Consider the following 17,328-nt stretch of genomic DNA (forward strand, 5'->3'; position numbering starts at 1 on the left):
ACAAAAATATTCTCAAACATTGACTGAAGACAACCTTACCTTGCGCCTCTGAGATCAAGGAAGCCAACAAGACGAAAGCAAAGCAAAAAGGTACAACGGGCATCTCTTAGGATAATCTCCTGAAAACTTTGTAAAACAGCTTTAAGATATCACATTCCAGCGAGAAGCTAAAACGTCTGGTTCAACTTTGGGTACTATGATGAGCTAAACTTCGACACCTCCATGAGTCAGCAGTTTTAACTCGTTAATCTGATAAACCACCAGCTCCAGAAATAGCCACACATTAATCATTGGTGGTCACAGCAACAGAAGAGTTCCTCTGAACTGTGGTTGGTGGATGAATCTTTTTTGCATGGTAAACAATGCTATGATGTTGACGTATTGTCATGACATCGTTTGAACTCTAAATAAGAAAGCGATGATGTTGCTGAATTAACGTAATATATATTGTTCTAGTGTTTAACGTGAAAACAAGAAATTCTTTATTCAATTTTAGAAAAATAATGAGACTTGATTAGCGCGGTTACCTGCGTCCGATAAAATATAAAAAGACCCGAGTCGTCGACACTAGCTGGGCTGTTTGTCATACTACATCAGTATTTTCATGTCGTATGCAGGGTTTTGAGAGTGACGCGAATCATGAACTCATTGCTCTCTTTTGTTTTGATTGGTTGGAGAATAACAGAATGACGAATTAAATTCTAATGTAGCTCAAACAAAACAGGGCCGCCTCCATTGCCTAATACGTGCAGTAAAATAATATTTTAACATCAGTATTAACAGCAATCCCGAGATCATTTCCAAGTTGAGTTTTGTCTCTGTGTCAAAATGAGTCTTCGTGCGAAACCATTCATACGAAAATGAGTTCCGCCTGAGGATTCACTTTCATGAAAATTCAATTCATCTTCATATGAAAGGTTTTGCACAAAGACTCCTTTTAAAACAGAGGCACAAGGTAACTCGGAAATGGCGAAGTTGTCACGTAATCTACATATTTTTGTATGGCTTTGAATGACACTGGAAGATTTTTAACCAAAACGAAATTGTACGACCAAGCACCACGTATCGCGCGGGAGAATTTAAGATTTCCTCGTGCGGCTTAACAGTAATCTCTTCCCTTTGGAAGCGTCATTTTCTCGCCTTTGACTCTTTGTAATGAGCGAGACGCCTTGTCGCTGACCTTTTCTCGTGAACATTTCTCTATGATCTTCACAAAATAATACAAAATATACCATGAAAACCTTCCACAAATGACAAATAATTTATTAAATACTGTTACTACTGTTAATTTAGTTTTACTGTTGTCAGTGGAACAGGTTTTTCCTCACTGAAGCCAACTTTGTCAGATCATCGCACTTGCGCAAAAGAGTGCCGCACGCTGTCTGAAGAAAATTTAATCCGAACCTTCAGATCAGGAGTTCAGAATGCAATAACATAAGGCCGCTACCACCCTCACGTTTGAGCAGGCAAAAAAATACAATAAGAAAACTTTCAAAGGGGAAACAGTCAATTGTTGGAGCCTTTTAGTTTTCAGTACAGTAATACATACCATTTCAACTTAGAAGTAAGTTGAAATTTTACATTCTCATTGATTTTCAAATACAGTCGAAGGTCTCGTAAGCGACCATTTCGGGTATTTGAAAAAGTAGTGGTAACTAATGCTGATCGCTTACGAGAACTTTAATCTAAATAGAATAAAACTTGCAAAATGTAAATAGCTATTGAAAGTCAAGGAATCACGATTACCACTTTATATGTTATATTACTGTAAATTAATTCGACCACGAAGTGGTTATGTTATCACGGTGTTGACTTACGCAAATCACACTCAGGCGAATCAGGAAAAGACCAGCTGGTAATTGCCAAAAGTGGTCACGGTCGCTTAGGGAAAGGTCGCTTTCGAGATTTATTTATTACAGTGTTTGAGTGACAGTTCAAACGGGTTTTTACAACGTAGGTCATGACCAGAGCTGATCGCTTAGAAGAGCGGTCTTAAGGAGAGCGTCGATGGTACTGAAGTGACCGAAGTTACAAAAGTCAGCACCCTGAAATTTCAAAAACAAATGACTGGACAACTTTCTTTGCTGACAGCTGCATACAAAGTTTCCAGTACTGGCTATGATGCTGTTACAAGTTACTATATCGTTTACACTGTTTAGCGGGAAAAATTTCAACAATTTATCCTAAACCAACAACAAAACTGAGAGCCTCGATCTAATGTAAAAATTAAAACAAGCGTCCACTTTGAAACTTACAAGTAACCCTCGTGTTCAGATCATTTTTAGGCAATGACACTTAAGAGCTGTTAATTTTGTCAGTTTATGCCTGGGTGTAAACAGATTCTTAGATAAATAAATAAAAGTAAAGAAAAAGTAAATCTTATTTATAGTGGTCATGCACTTAGCTATAAAACCATTACGTTTGGCTAGTTTACAGGCATGCCACTAAAACAAAGGAAACATATATTTCAAAGAACACTACTTTCTTCCGCGACACAGCGGGTAATTCCAAGCGGGCAAGATAGCACCAATCACAGCGTAGGATCCGTTTCATCTTGCCCTAAATCATTACAAATTATGATAATGAATAATCTAAAATCACAACGAAATTCTACCGTCACTCCATAAAGTTCTGGGCTGTTTTGTTTGATTTGACTTATTTTTTGTAGCTTTCCACTTTAAGTTCTCTTGTTCACTTTTGTCCCTCACTTTGTAATTTGAAAAGTCTCAAACTCGATCTACAAAACATGAGCCCTGAAAGACACCTGTATACAAATTAAGTGTCTTAAGGCCACCTGTCAACTTCTCCCTACTACTACTGAGAAGTGCCCAGGGACCAGTGAGGAGAATTTATGTATTTATACATTTATATGGCTAGGATCTGTGATTGGCGCTATCTTGCCCGCTCGGAACACGCAAAAAGGCTGACTTGGCCAATTCAGAGTGAATATTCAGCCATCTTGACCTCACGCTTGGTCAATAACCCATTTATATTGCTCGACTTCACACTGCATCATTTTTGGAGTTCACTAAGAAGAATTTCCTTATTCGAACTTGATTTTTGATCCATTTTAAGTTATTGAATATTATATCTTAAGAAAATCTGCACTTCATTACCGTTACCAACTGCCAAAACTAAGTCACTAACGTTACTCTAACATCAATCCCAGAGCGGCCAGCGTAACACCTATGCATGCTCTTGCAAAGGAAATTTAAAAAGTGCTGCTAGCTAGATTGGCACTATTCCGTTCATGTTACAAGAGAGATGTTACTTTATGCAAAACAAGTCATGAAGGCTACATGCATTTATGCGTTAGCTAGGACATGGCATCAACCGACCAGCAAGTCTACACGAATTATTTCAAGTATCTCTGAGCAGACCAAGTAAACACGGCTTATGTGGACTAGTGAAAAGAAAACGACCCGTTTTATTTCTTGGAGAACGTTGAAATTATCGAAAACTTCGCGACTGGGAATAATCTATATCACAGTTAAACGCACAAAAGGGGATATGCCAAAGTACTTTACTGTCAGGCGTAATGGGATCTCAGACTTAATGGGAAAAGCATTTTACCTGTAGCCGAGCGAGTAATCCCCTTTGGATCATATACCTAGTAGAACCTGGTAAAAACGACGATTTTTGATTAAACTGGTTGTGACTAAGTGCGACAACACAAAATATATATAAAAAAATCCCGGCATTGTTAACAAGGAATTTACTTAATTATCAAATTAAGTAATTATCAGTGGTGAGGACGAGTTAAAGCGGGCCAGTTAAAACAATCTATGGCAAAAATAATTACAGCTGCATAATGTTGTTGTGTACAGCTCGTTTTCTATTTTTTCTACAGTAATGTAATGGTTACCAGGCCATGACCGGCTGTATTATTACAGCAATCATTTTGCTGATCCTTTCCAGCATTATAAGAACCTCCCCCTCCTCCACAAGAATCAGGTACTAATTTTCCACTACTTCCTCCGGAATACCGTCCACCACCCCTCCACCCCAACCCGCACCACCACACCCTCCAAAACCACCAGAACCAGAACCGTCATTAAGAGGTGGCTCGAAACTCTGTCCACCCACTCCTCCTTGAATAAATCCTTTACCCCCTTCTCCACCCCTAAGCTTGTTGTAAACGTTCTTCTCAAAGTACTTTAAAGTACCTAAAAAAAAGCCACTGTTAAAAAACAATATATATTTAATTTATTTAGTTAAAGCGGGCCAGCTAAAACAATCTATAGCAAATATAATTACACTGCATAATGTCGTTGTGTACGGCTCGTTTTCTACTTTTTCTGCAATAATATAATGGTTACCCGGCCATGACCAGCTGTATTATAACAGCAATCATTTTTCTGATCTTTTCCAACATTATAAGAACCTCTCCCTCCTCCACAAGAATCACGTACAAATTTTCCACTGCTTCCTCCGGAATACCCTCCACCACCCCCTCCACCGTAACCCGCACCGCCACCACCACCAAAACCACCAGAACCGTCATTAAGAGATCCTACGAAACTCTGTCCACCCACTACTCCTTGAAGAAATCCTTTACCCCCTTCTCCACCCTTGTGGGACGTCGTTCCACTTCTTCCACTGGAGTAAAAACCGCCGCGGCCACCACCTGAAAAAATAAAAAAAAGCTTACTCATTCCGATTCGTGTATTTAAGAGTGCATCCACTATAGGACCAGGCAGGGGCGGCACAAGCTATCTCACCGATTTCGATGAAACTTGGCCAGTTTGAAGGGGTCCACCCAAAACTACTTCAGTCTAAGTTTAAGGAAATTTGGTCAAAACCGGGGGGTGTTGACCACCCCCTAGTCTTTTTTTACAAATATGACCAAAAATCACCAAAAAAATGGTCAAAAGTATAAAGCTCTACCGCTATGAGAATTCAACCAAATCTTTTCAAATTTTAAGTGAATGTTGTCCCACCCAAAGACAATCTGTTGTCTATGTTTCGTTCTTCTACGACTAATTCCTGTTACGCAAGTGGTCTCATCCAAGACCCCCTTCTCATCTAATAGTGAAAACTGTAAAAATACGCAAAGTTTAGGCCAAAATATCTCCAATGGCGGAGCATGCTTCAAAAAACGGAGCATATCGTCTAAAAGGTGGAACTTCATACTAACATTATCTGCAAAAAAATCTTTGGGCACTTACTGAACTATTCCACAGGAGGGCTACAAACACTTCGTCCACCACAGGGTACCCGCGCCAATTTTTATTCATTATAACGCGCAAATTCTGTAATAATGACGCAGCAACAGACAGAAAATGCCACAAAATGGTTACACACCTTACACTTTAATGAAATAGAACCATTTCTATCTAGTCGCTTAAAAAAGAAAAATCCGCCCACCACAGGGTACCCACCGCCGTCAATGTGTTTTTCATTATAACGCGCTAATTCTGTAATAATGACATAGCAACAGACAGAAGATGTCGAAAAATGGTTACACACCATACACTTTAATGAAATAGAACCATTTCTATCTATTCGCTTTAAAAAAATATTCGCCTACCACAGGGTAGCCACCGCCCTCAATGTTTTTTTTTTTTTTCATTATAACGCCCTTAGTCTGTAATAATGAAGTAGCAACAGACAGAAAATGCCATAAAATGATTACACACCATGCACTTTAATGAAATAGAACCATTTTTATCTAATCGCTTAAAAACATATTCGCCCACCACAGGGTAACCACGTCATTTTTTTTTCATTTTTTATTATAACGCGCTTACACAATATAAACTTTAATGAAATAGAACGATTTCGAAGGCCCATGAAAATAACAATCGGCGGCTTAATGATGGCCTCTATATTGTAGAAGTGAACTACGTGGCAGGACTTACTCTTCGCTAAGTCAAACACGCGTGTCCGGAGAACACTATCAAAATGCTTACAACGTCTGTATTTAAACGTTAGAATGACTGTATAATGAAATTTGCTTTTGTTCGTGTACTAAGGGAATAATACATTTGCTTGAAACTTGCACGCCTGACATCGCATGATTCGCATCTTGATACAGAAAACGTTATCAAAAAGTCTTCGCTCTATTGAAAATAACTTGATTTGCTTGCGACTTAATGTTGGTTGCCTAATACGCCTAAAAAGGAGTAAAGCGGTTGGCTGTAAGATAATCCCTGGAAATTACTTCCTGGGAAGCGCATACATCTTTGTAATTTGATAGCTTGATTCGATCTTCCACAATAACTACAAACAGAACAAACTTTCGCCCTAAAAATACAAATTGATGCGCACGAATCTACTTGCTTTTTTTTTTTTCTTTTTAAAATTGGAGTATATGCATAAAGGTCTGGCGATACTTAATGTTGAATTGGGGCTTAGGATATGTAATAGACCTAATAGGGCAGATACATCAAAAGGTTGTTGAGATTCACAGGCTTTCTATAAATAGACTGTTGGTTGCAAAAACGCGTGCACGTGCATGGATGATATTTCAAAGTGTTCCTCACGGCTGCGCCGGTCAGTTAGAGGCATACGATGCAGAGGTGAAAAGGTCTCTCGTTAAAACGATGTCGCAGTTCTCTTGCTCTTTTGCTGTGCACTGTACTAGTTCGTGTGATGTATCAACTAGATACCCCGATCGTACGCAGTTTTTTCCTTTGAATTCTTGCTTCAGTGATGTAAGGGCGCACTTGAGAGAATTACAAACAACACAATCATGTGTAGCCTCTGAGAGAGAGCTGATACTCGCTCGTGTCGGTTTGTTTGATGAGGAGGGTGAGGATATGGTTATTTGCCCAAAGCATCGCGCTTTACATGGAGTAAAATATTGTCCTTCAAGAAAGTGCCAGCATCCTCTGCATGGTCGCTGCAAGGGTAAAGTATCCAGAGGGGTGAATTTGAAAATGTCGAAAGAGATAAAGGAAACGTGGGACGTTTTGGTTCCCGTGGGCTCAGGTAAGCGTGATCACTGAATGTAAATACGGTAATTACGCATGCTTTGGTTTCTTGGTGATTTCGCCCCATGTAAGGGAATCAAGACCGTTTGGATTCTGGATTCCACCCAGTGGATTTCGGATTCCAGGTATTGTATTCCCCTTTCTGTCAGTGGAACTTGGCTTCCGAATTTCAATCGTTAGTGGGATTCCGGATTCCTTGAGCAGTACTCCAGATTCCACAGCCCAAGATTCCAGATTCCACAAGAAAAATTTCACGGATTCCGGAATCCGAATTCCCTTACACAGGGCGAATGATTGACTAATACACTAGTCTAATCAATTGTTTTATTAATAGACGGAATATTAGAGTGGGAAAGGATTTCTTTCTTTCTTTTTTTTTTTTTTTGTGGGGAAGGGGGATGGGGGAGGATGGAAAATCTTGTAAGAAATTAGTTTTGAGTTATAGGGTATGATATTTAATTTCTTTTTGTATGTTAGCTAGATTACCTTCTAACAGGAGCCCATGGTCATAGGCTCCTGCTGCTAATCGATAATTTTTCTTATGAGGGGCGTGAGGTAGGCCAATTCTCTCAAAAGCTGCAATGACTATACAGATTTTTTTTTTCGCTAAATCTCAGGGCGAGGCCTTCTAATATAGAGCATGGTGTCAATTACGAATTAGTGTTCTAGGAAGGGGCGTGAAAATGAGCGCCTGGTTAGTCCATTGAAAAAGTGAGTCAGTTTTTTGGTTAAATTTCTTACCGGAATTGCCGCTACTTATAAATTTAGCGATGGCCTACGCCGGCCTATGACACTGCGCGGACTTCTAGTATTTTCTAGGGCACTAATCACTAATACCTACAACAGGGTCAGATTTACGGCCTCATTTTCAGAAGCAGAGGTTTCGGTTTCAGCAATATTATTCTTTTTTAAAGGCGGGGCCCTCTGGCCCTCTTTTGGCTAGGAATGGCGGCACAAACCTATTTAGAATCTAGCCCGGTAAAATCCCTCCCTCTAGGATACATTAGAGTGCCTAAATACATGCAGGCAAGCTGTTTATTTTTCGGTAAAGGCTCTAAACAATTTGATCTATCCAGCCTGTTACTACAGACTCACAACCCATAATACTACCAAAACTCATTTTAGGTTTATTCTTGTACGCAGGGGTTTGTAGGCAATGCCGTGGTGCCCATCTCAAAAATGCAGGTTCTACGGAAGCGGATTCCAATGTGCAAGATTCCGGACCGGGGTCGACATCTCACCTAGAGCCTCAGATTCACGAACCTTCATGTTCCGCGGAGTTCGCAGAGGAAATAGTAGAGCTACCACAGTTACCGCCTGCTACAGAAGAATCGGAACAATTGTCTGCTGCCTCTGTCCATCGCGTAAGATTCCAAGAAGATCTCATTAGTGAGGTAAGTTCCTCTTCGGCAGAGCGTGAATAAATTTACTGATTTCAGAGGAGTGGGACGTCACTTGCTTTGTTGTTGTCAGAATCCACCGATCTTTAGCACAATTCAGGGAAGGAGGGGTTGTTGCTTGATGTATTGTGCAAAATGTTGGTTCTAACAATTATTTGCATGGACTTTGAATAAGCTCGGGATTCGTTAAAATTGGCTGTTATTACTGAGGACCATTATAATTATGGTTGCATCATAAAATTTTCTCCTCTCAAAGAACGCCTGTCTTCGGAGTATGCTTTGCAGTCGTGGTTTCGTATGATACGAAATTGCTTCGTGTTGCTCACAATTATTTATCGAACTTCATTTGAAGCGTATCGCGCGAAATTTGATAAAATTTAATCATCAGTAGCCCTTATCAATTACTATTCAAAGCGTATTCTACTCCTGTCATTAACTTAGGAGAGGTTTGAGTAGATTCGTATAGCGTTCATAAGCATAGCCAACGGGCGCAAAGCATAGCAGCCGACAGGAATTCTTTAATGTAAAACTTGTGGTGCCAAATTTTTTCTTACACGCTGACTATACGGTAACAGTGCCAAAATGATGGAATAATTAGATATGTCCTAGATAAGGCTTTTTTCTCTTCCAGCATAGCGACTGCAACTCTGATCCCTGCGACCGTCATTCAGACGCTTTGTCGCGGACGTCGTCTGGATCCCAGGAGTCTCTTGGCGCAGCAGAGACGTCGGCAGAATGGCAGCCCACCCCTCAAATACAGCACCGCCTTTACTACCTTAATAATTTCCTCAGAATGGCTACTGAAGGCAGGGTCAGCCCGGTGAGGTCACAGTGCCAATCTGACGTTCTTATCATGTCATCCAAAACCAAGCACTACTACCGGAAAAAAGCAGAACAGGCTATTGAAGGCGTGCTTGAATCCATTGCCCCTGGCAACGCCTCCTGGCTCTACCAGCAAGTCATGCAACGGCGCACCCGTCTACAAGTGGCCGAGGGTACAGTAGAAGACACGCTGGTTGCCAGACTGGTGACTTTGTATGAGGAGGCCGCCTACTGGTACACGAGACAGCAGATCCTGTCGCTTTTCGTGACCGACTACTCGAAGACTGAGCTACTGGCTTTGATTCCGGGTCTCTCAAAATGGAGAATCGACGAGGCAAGGAAGCACGCTTTCCAAACTAAGCCCGGGCAACCCATTGACCCACCAAGGATCACCAGATGCCGCTTGGATGCTGTCAAAGTTGACCACTTTCTTGACTTCTTGTCCAGTCCATCATTTCTTCAAGATGTGGCATATGGCACCAGAGCTCTTAAACTGGAGAGCGGCCAGAGCTTAGAAATCCCGAACATGGTGCGCACGGTTATATCCTCTCACCTAGTCCGCATGTACTTGAACTTTTGTGCAGAGTCCAATTTTGAGCCTCTCAGACGCTCCACGCTCTTCAACATAATCAAGGTATGGATTATAAAACGTTCGTAAATTTTGATCAGGGTTAATTGTAGTAGTGGTGTAGCAGTAGACGCTTGCGTTTAGAAATAATATTAGTTTAAAACCAAAGTATTTTTGTTTCTGTTCAGGTTTGTGGGGCTTCACTAAAGAAATCGTTAGCCGGTCTTGATAGCACTCAGACAGATGGGGTGCAGGCGCTCGCCACTCTTGAAGACATCACTCATCAACTCAAGCAAGCCGGTGAGATACAAACACCTTCCATTATTGCTGTAGGTGCACGAGTTGTCACAATTTTGAATAAGCTAACGGAGTATCAATATTTATTATTGTGTGTATTTTTATATAACAGGACTGAATAGCACAATAGCCGATAACATTCTAATGCAACTCAAAGCTAGTCGGCAGTATCTGAAGACAGATTTCAAGATCCACACAGCCAGTGAATCTCCGTGCGCAGATCACTGCAGAGTGTTCGCGCTCAGTAGGACAGAAACAGAGTACAAGGGGCAGTGCCAACACCAGCATACCATAACCTGTGACCGGTGCGAGGATCTAAAGAATGCCGTCTCAGATCTGCAGCTAGCAGTGGATTCAAGTGAAGTACACCTTAGGTAAGAACATATTTATGACAAAAAAGCAGAGTTTAGCATTTGTAGTCAACTAACAACCTCGTTCCCAGGGCGCTTTTTATGATTTTGGAAATTTTATAAGGCTTTGGGTGGCTCTTAACCTTATGAATATATATTTTAAATAAAATGCGGTTAAAGAAAAAGGTGAGAGAGGAATCCTTATTTTTTTTGATAACACGGCTCCAAATAAAAATTTCTGATGCTATCGCACCATGATGTTGACAAGCTCTACTCTTTCCATATTTAGTCCTGATAAACGAGAGGAGTTACAGCATGATTTAAGCTGCGCTGCGCCGAGCATAGAAGATTGGAAGTTACACGTTCTCCGTTCAGTTCACCAGGACACGGCCAAGAGTGAAATTATTGATAACCTGAAACCAACGCAGGTGCTGCTTATAATGGACTGGGCGATGAAGTTTATTCCAACCAGCTTTCGCGAAACGCAGCGCGACTGGTTTGGAAAGAAGGGGAAGTCCTGGCATCTATCGGTGGCCATTACTAAAGCAGAAGATGGAACAATTGAGGTGGGAATCATATCCCTTCTCTTCTTTCTTCATCGCTCGCTGACCACTATAAACTAGTTTCTCGTGAGCGCGCTCTTTGTTGCTCCAACCGATTACAAATTGAATAATTGATCAATTAATTATTTCAATCAAAGATCTCATTGATCTTCATTTATATACGCATGTAAGCGCGCGCAAAAGCTCATGGAACGGAATATATTTTTAATCCAAATAAACAGCCGCAAACATTCTCAAAAAAACCGACTTTCCCAGATATTATCTCTATTTCGAGTGAAAATGCGCAGGTTAATACTCCATTAGCCCTCGACCGTGGTCAGGTTCCTTGGCGCATTATTCATGCTAAAAAATGCTTTTCTATTATGATTTTCAGACACGTACATTTATCCACTTATTTGATGAATGCAAACAAAACTGGTTCAGCGTTACCTCCATCATCGAAGATTCACTAACCACCATGAAGCGACAGCAACCTAGACTGAATGAAGCTTTCCTGAGATCTGACAACGCGGGCTGTTATCATTGCGCATTTCTTCTTCTCAGTCTTCCAAGCCTTGGACAGCGCGTTGGTGTCCGCACAGCTCGTTATGACTTTAGTGAGGCCCAAGCTGGGAAAGACATATGTGACCGCCGAGCAGCCGCCCTGAAGAGCCACATTAGGCGCTACATTAATGAGGGCAATGACGTCAAAACAGCCGATGACATGAAAGCTGCTATCGACTCGCATGGGGGCGTCAAAGGCTGCTACTCAACGGTGTGCAAGGTTGACGAAAGGTCCCAAAACATGACCAAGCACTCGCTGAGTGGCATACAGTCTTTGAATAACTTCGTGTTTACTGAAAGTGGAGAGATCATCGCTTGGCGGGCCTACAATGTTGGACCCGGAAAGGTCTTCTCCGCGGCGTTGCTGGCGCGTCTCGGCACCCCTCAAGGCCCAACGAACTTACAAGTTCTCCAGGCGTTCAGTAGCCCTGACATGCTGACTGGTGTCTTCCGTGCCCCTTCCAGCACGCAGGAACAGCAGCCTGCAGCACCTCCAAATGAGCCTATAGCTGCAGAAGGGATTCAGCTCGAAGAAGAAGAGAGTGTGGTCTTTGGTTGCCCAGAGGAGGGTTGTATAAAGGTTTACCAAAGTCACAGCAGCCTTCAGCGACACCTTGATGCCGGGAAACACCTTCTGGCGTTAGAGAGAGAGTCCGCGTACGACGTGATAAAGAAAAAGTAGGCAGAGACGTGCAAGTCAATTTCTGGTAGCTACATGGAAGCAGCTCATTCACCCACATCTGCATCCGCCTCAGTTTCCCATAGCCAGTCGGAAGACGCACCGCCAACAGCTGACATGGGCCGGGCACTGAAAAAGACTAAGAAGTCTGTTCATTTCACCACCAAAGTGCGCCAATTTTTGCGTGAAGTCTTCCTTCAAGGAGAGGACACTGGGAATAAAGCAACGGCTGAGAACATAGCAGCACGAATGAGGTCCATGCTAACCGCTGAGGGAACGAAGGTTTTTACCAAGGACGAGTGGCTGACATCTACCCAGATTTCCAGATATTTCAGTAGATTGGCCGCATTAAACAGGAGTGGGGCTCTTCATAGATCAGAGGAGGCGAGGCCAGCACCAACAGAACCGGTACCTGAGGAAGGAGAAAGCGAAGATGAGGAGGAAGACCCATACATGGCTGAAGCTCCCATCATTAGAACACGGCTTCAAATCAGGAGGGAACTAGAACTGTAACTTTACTTTCGATCAGAGTGTTTATCTGTTTGATCATATTTATTTTGACTTTTCTCTTTGATAGTTTTTTCAAAGGACAGTTCTTTAGGGCACAGGTCACAAAAACACGCCGTTGATTTTGTTTTCGGTATAGCGAGGTCTTTCTGATAAAATTTTCTGCATCAAGATGCGATGTGGCGTGCCAGTTTCAAGCAAATGTATTATTCCTTTATTAGACAAACCAAAGTGAGTAATGTAAGCATTTTGATAGTGTTCTGCGGACACGCGTGTTTGACTTAACGAATAGTAAGTCCTGTCAGGTAGTTCACTTCTACAATAATAGAGGCCATCATTAAGCCGCCAATTGTTATTTTCATGGCTTAAGACAAACAATAGCCTTCGACATCATTCTATTTCATTAAATTTTATATTGTGTAACCATTTTTCGGCATCTTCTGTCTGTTGCTATGTCATTATTACAGAATTAGCGCGTTATAATGAAAAACACATTGACGACGGTGGGTACCCTGTGGTGGGCGGATTTTTCTTTTTTTAAGCGACTAGATAGAAATGGTTCTATTTCATTAAAGTGTAAGGTGTGTAACCATTTTGTGGCATTTTCTGTCTGTTGCTGCGTCATTATTACAGAATTTGCGCGTTATAATGAATAAAAATTGACGCGGGTACCCTGTGGTGGACGAAGTGTTTGTAGCCCTCCTGTGGAATAGTTCAGTAAGTGCCCAAAGATTTTTTTGCAGATAATGTTAGTATGAAGTTCCACCTTTTAGACGATATGCTCCGTTTTTTGAAGCATGCTCCGCCATTGGAGATATTTTGGCCTAAACTTTGCGTATTTTTACAGTTTTCACTATTAGATGAGAAGGGGGTCTTGGATGAGACCACTTGCGTAATAGGAATTAGTCGTAGAAGAACGAAACGTAGACAACAGATTGTCTTTGGGTGGGACAACATTCACTTAAAATTTGAAAAGATTTGGTTGAATTCTCATAGCGGTAGAGCTTTATACTTTTGACCATTTTTTTGGTCATTTTTGGTCATTTTTGTAAAAAAAAAAATAGGGGGGTGGTCAACTCCCCCCGGTTTTGACCAAATTTCCTTAAACTTAGACTAAAGTAGTTTTGGGTGGACCCCTTCAAACTGGCCAAGTTTCATCAAAATCGGTGAGATAGCTTGTGCCGCCCCTGCCTGGTCCTATCGTGGATGCACTACAGTTGAGTGTTCTGTTGGTACACTCATCGATATCTGAAGCAACAAATGGAATGTTACTGGAAAACGCTTTATTGAAATGGTATAGTCACGTGTCTTTTCGCTCTTATACATAATGTGTCTCGTTTGTTACTATTTTATTGCCTCACATATAAACGTACCAATGTCTGACAAAACTACTCGCGTTTAAATAATAGCTTCAACCACGGGGCAAGAAAGGCATTAAACCAAACTGTGTTAAAGGTAGTTACCAGTGCAGTTTATTCCATCTCCATAAAATCCATCTTTGTAAGTACAGTTACAGGATCCCCGGGTGTTGTTACACACAGCAATAACACTACAGTTGAGTGTTCCGTTAGTACACTCATCGATATCTAAAGCAACAAAAGGATCGGAATCTAATTGCAAAACGTTTCTTTGGCCGTTTTTATGCTAGAGATGTTTAAGTTGTCTAGACACCGTTAACGTCTAAGACGTTAAGGGTGTCTGGTATAAAAACGAGACGCAATTAAATACACGGCCTGATAAAGAAATATGTATTTTTTTATAAAAGAAGACTAGGTGCTATACTCGGAGGACACTGGAAACAAGTCACTTTTAGCGCGGCAATATACGAACAAATCTACTAGCTGATAACATGGCAGACAGTTAAGGGCGTCACGTTTTTATACTAGACAGGTTTAACGTCTCAAACGTTAAAGGCGACTGATAAGAGTAGAGCTCTTAAAAGAAGACGTTAAAGTAGACAGACATTAAAAGCGTCTTCCTTATTTTCCGTTTTTATACTAGACGTTAAAGTCGTCTCGAGACAGCTTTAACATCCGAGACGACATTAACGTCCCTAGCATAAAAACGGCCATTGAAATGGCTTGCTTCCCAAACTTTTCGCCCTAAGATAGTATGTTTTAGCCGACTCACTTATAAGTTATTGCTCAGTTATTTTTTCACATATACGATATAAAGTAACTTACCAATGTCTGATAAAATTTCTCGCTTTGGAATAATAGTGTTCAACTAGATGCACGAGATTGTGTTACAGATAGTTACCAGTGCACTTTATTCCATCTTCATAAAATCCATCTTTGCACATGCAGTTAAAGGATCCCGGTGTATTGTTACACACAGCATAAACACCACAGCTGTGTGTTTCATCGGTACACTCGTCAATATCTAACACAATAAAAAAATTCCTGTGAAATATCTATTTGATAACGCCGGTGATAATTGTGATCTTCTAGCGCGTACTGCCTGGTAAGCAAGAGCCGACTACAATAGCAGTAGTAATAGCAACAACAACAACATAATTATAAATAATGATAGCAGTAATAGAAAGCCAACTTTTGAAGTTATAACTCCTTGTCATAACTTCTCATTCTTGGTATTAAACCCCTCAAACCTCTCACAACTAAGTTGAGTGCACTTATTAGAACAGAATGTATTAGTAGCGTTTTCACAGTCATGGCCAGTAAATCCGGGAATACACAAACACTGGTAATCTCTGTCTGTAAAACCGGCCTGGCAGGTTGCGTTGTTCTGGCAAGGTTTCTTTGCACAAGCATTCTTCAAAGAAAAGAACGAAAATAGCTGTTACAACAATGGCATCCATTGACGATATATAACAGTTTTTAAAACATTTATAAACTAAACAGTTGATCAAAATTCGATAACAATAATTGTAACATATGGGGGTCACTGAGTTTGTTTCGAGATATTAGTAGTTAAAATAAAGGGTATTTTTAGCAGATCATACTGTTGCTATGGTAACCTATTGTATCATGATTACAATGTGTTTACTAATGATTAGACAGTTTTTTTTAAAAAAACATGATTGTTGCAACTGATAAAGAGTGGTTATAACGCTGGACCCATCAAAACCTAAGTCTTGGAAAGTGTTGGAAACTGTTGCCAGCCACCTTCAGTTATTATCTCCAACTTCTAAATTTCATGATTACTTCAGCTTCCCGATGCACATAACTTTCTTTCTTCGCAAGGTTGCCTGAGTGTATGTTGTGGTGTTCAGAAGTAGAGTTATTCAGATCACATTTGTGTTGTCCATTTGCCTCTTCCTTCTTGTTAAAATTATAACTGACACAGTTTGGCTCCATGTAGCATTTCAGCTGGCAGATGTCCTCGTTGATGACGTCAATGGTTCGTATCACGTGATTCGTCGGTAACCATGGATTGGATCAATTGTGAATCGCAAATCACGACAGTGACCTGAAAAATGAAAATTTTGGCATGCCTTTATGTAAACATTTGAAATAATTTCTGGCGAAGTCAGTAAAATGAAAGATAAAGACAATAATAATAATATAAAAAGTGGTGACATAAATTTCTTTCTCTGTTTGAGTCAATTCAGATGTTTGTATTATTTTAAATAAGCAGTTATTGCTTGCAAAGAAACTTCAAATTTTTTAAGCATGTTTAGTGCGTGAGGCTCAAGTTAGGTTTTCGGGTTAATAAAGCTGTTTCATGGAATGACGCTATAAACGAGAGGCAAAACTCGAAATAAAAGATCAAGGCTCGAAGTATAGAGAAGAAGAAAGAAAGGAAGAAAAACTGAAGAAGAAGAAAATAGAGAAAAATATTGCTCAGGTGGCTTTTAACCAATAACAGATTTTAAAAAATTAATCGAGGTTTTCGTTCATATTATTTATTAAACTCAAAGTAGGTCTTTCTTCAACTTACTTTTAAGAAAGATCATTCGCGCACTTCTGTAACTCATTAATTTTTCATTTTGCGGAAAATCTAAAGTAATTTGCAGAGTATATTTTTTGGTAATGACAGTTATCTCTGAAAAAATACCACATCATCATTTCTCGGTTCGCGTTATATTTTTGAACAACAGGATCGACCATTTAACAGACCCGCAAATGGTGATTATTATGAAGCAGCAGTCATTTCAAGTTTCGCTTCTTCACGAACCTTCCTTCAAGTTGTCAAAAACATTAACAAAACAGTCTTGCCTCCCGTTTAGAGCGTACCATTTCCCGGCGCAACGTTTGAAAAATCGGAATAAATGTCTGTTTAGATGAAAACGTTTGATTTCAAGCCTTTGTTTTCACAAAGAAAGAACTTTTCCGTTTTTAAGTTATCTTATTCATATCACATTTTTTTCTCAAGCCATGCACCTCTTCAGAACTTTACAACCATATAACTTCAGAGGCCAAAACTTTGAAAAGTTGCTTAGTTTAGTTTTGCATTTTTGGAAAACTCGAGTAGGTGCACAAAATTGGAAAAACAGGAAAAATGTGCTGGTTTGGACGGTTTGAGTTCACCAAACGTGTCCTGAAATTCTCTTTGAACTCGAGCCTAATTGCGTGAACCTACTTTCAGTGTAATTTTTTTTTGACTGAGGATAAGTCATGAAGTTTGTAACTTTGTTTTGAGAAAATGATTCTCGAACGACAATTGCTAAACACATTTGCATGTGCATGTCAAAGCCACCTGTT

General features: G+C 40.4%; 2 protein-coding genes across 2 annotated transcripts in view; one reads left to right on the forward strand and one right to left on the reverse strand.

The window, feature by feature from the left end:
• LOC145490572 (uncharacterized) overlaps positions 1 to 17,328 on the reverse strand; it is a 91,691-nt gene that overhangs the window by 3,113 nt on the left and 71,250 nt on the right. Inside the window, exon 8 of the mRNA XM_081469671.1 lies at positions 14,924 to 15,046. Within this exon, the coding sequence (XP_081325797.1) occupies positions 14,924 to 15,046 (123 nt within the window). The remainder of the gene's footprint in view (positions 1 to 14,923; positions 15,047 to 17,328) is intronic.
• LOC145488938 (uncharacterized) lies at positions 10,722 to 12,273 on the forward strand. Its single transcript, XM_081467793.1, has 2 exons — positions 10,722 to 10,938; positions 11,309 to 12,273. The coding sequence occupies exons 1-2, from the start codon at positions 10,813 to 10,815 to the stop codon at positions 12,158 to 12,160; spliced, it is 978 nt and encodes a 325-aa protein (XP_081323919.1). The 5' UTR covers positions 10,722 to 10,812; the 3' UTR covers positions 12,161 to 12,273.

This window comes from Orbicella franksi, chromosome 6 (assembly GCF_964199315.1).
Source record: "Orbicella franksi chromosome 6, jaOrbFran1.1, whole genome shotgun sequence".
NCBI lineage: Eukaryota > Metazoa > Cnidaria > Anthozoa > Scleractinia > Merulinidae > Orbicella > Orbicella franksi.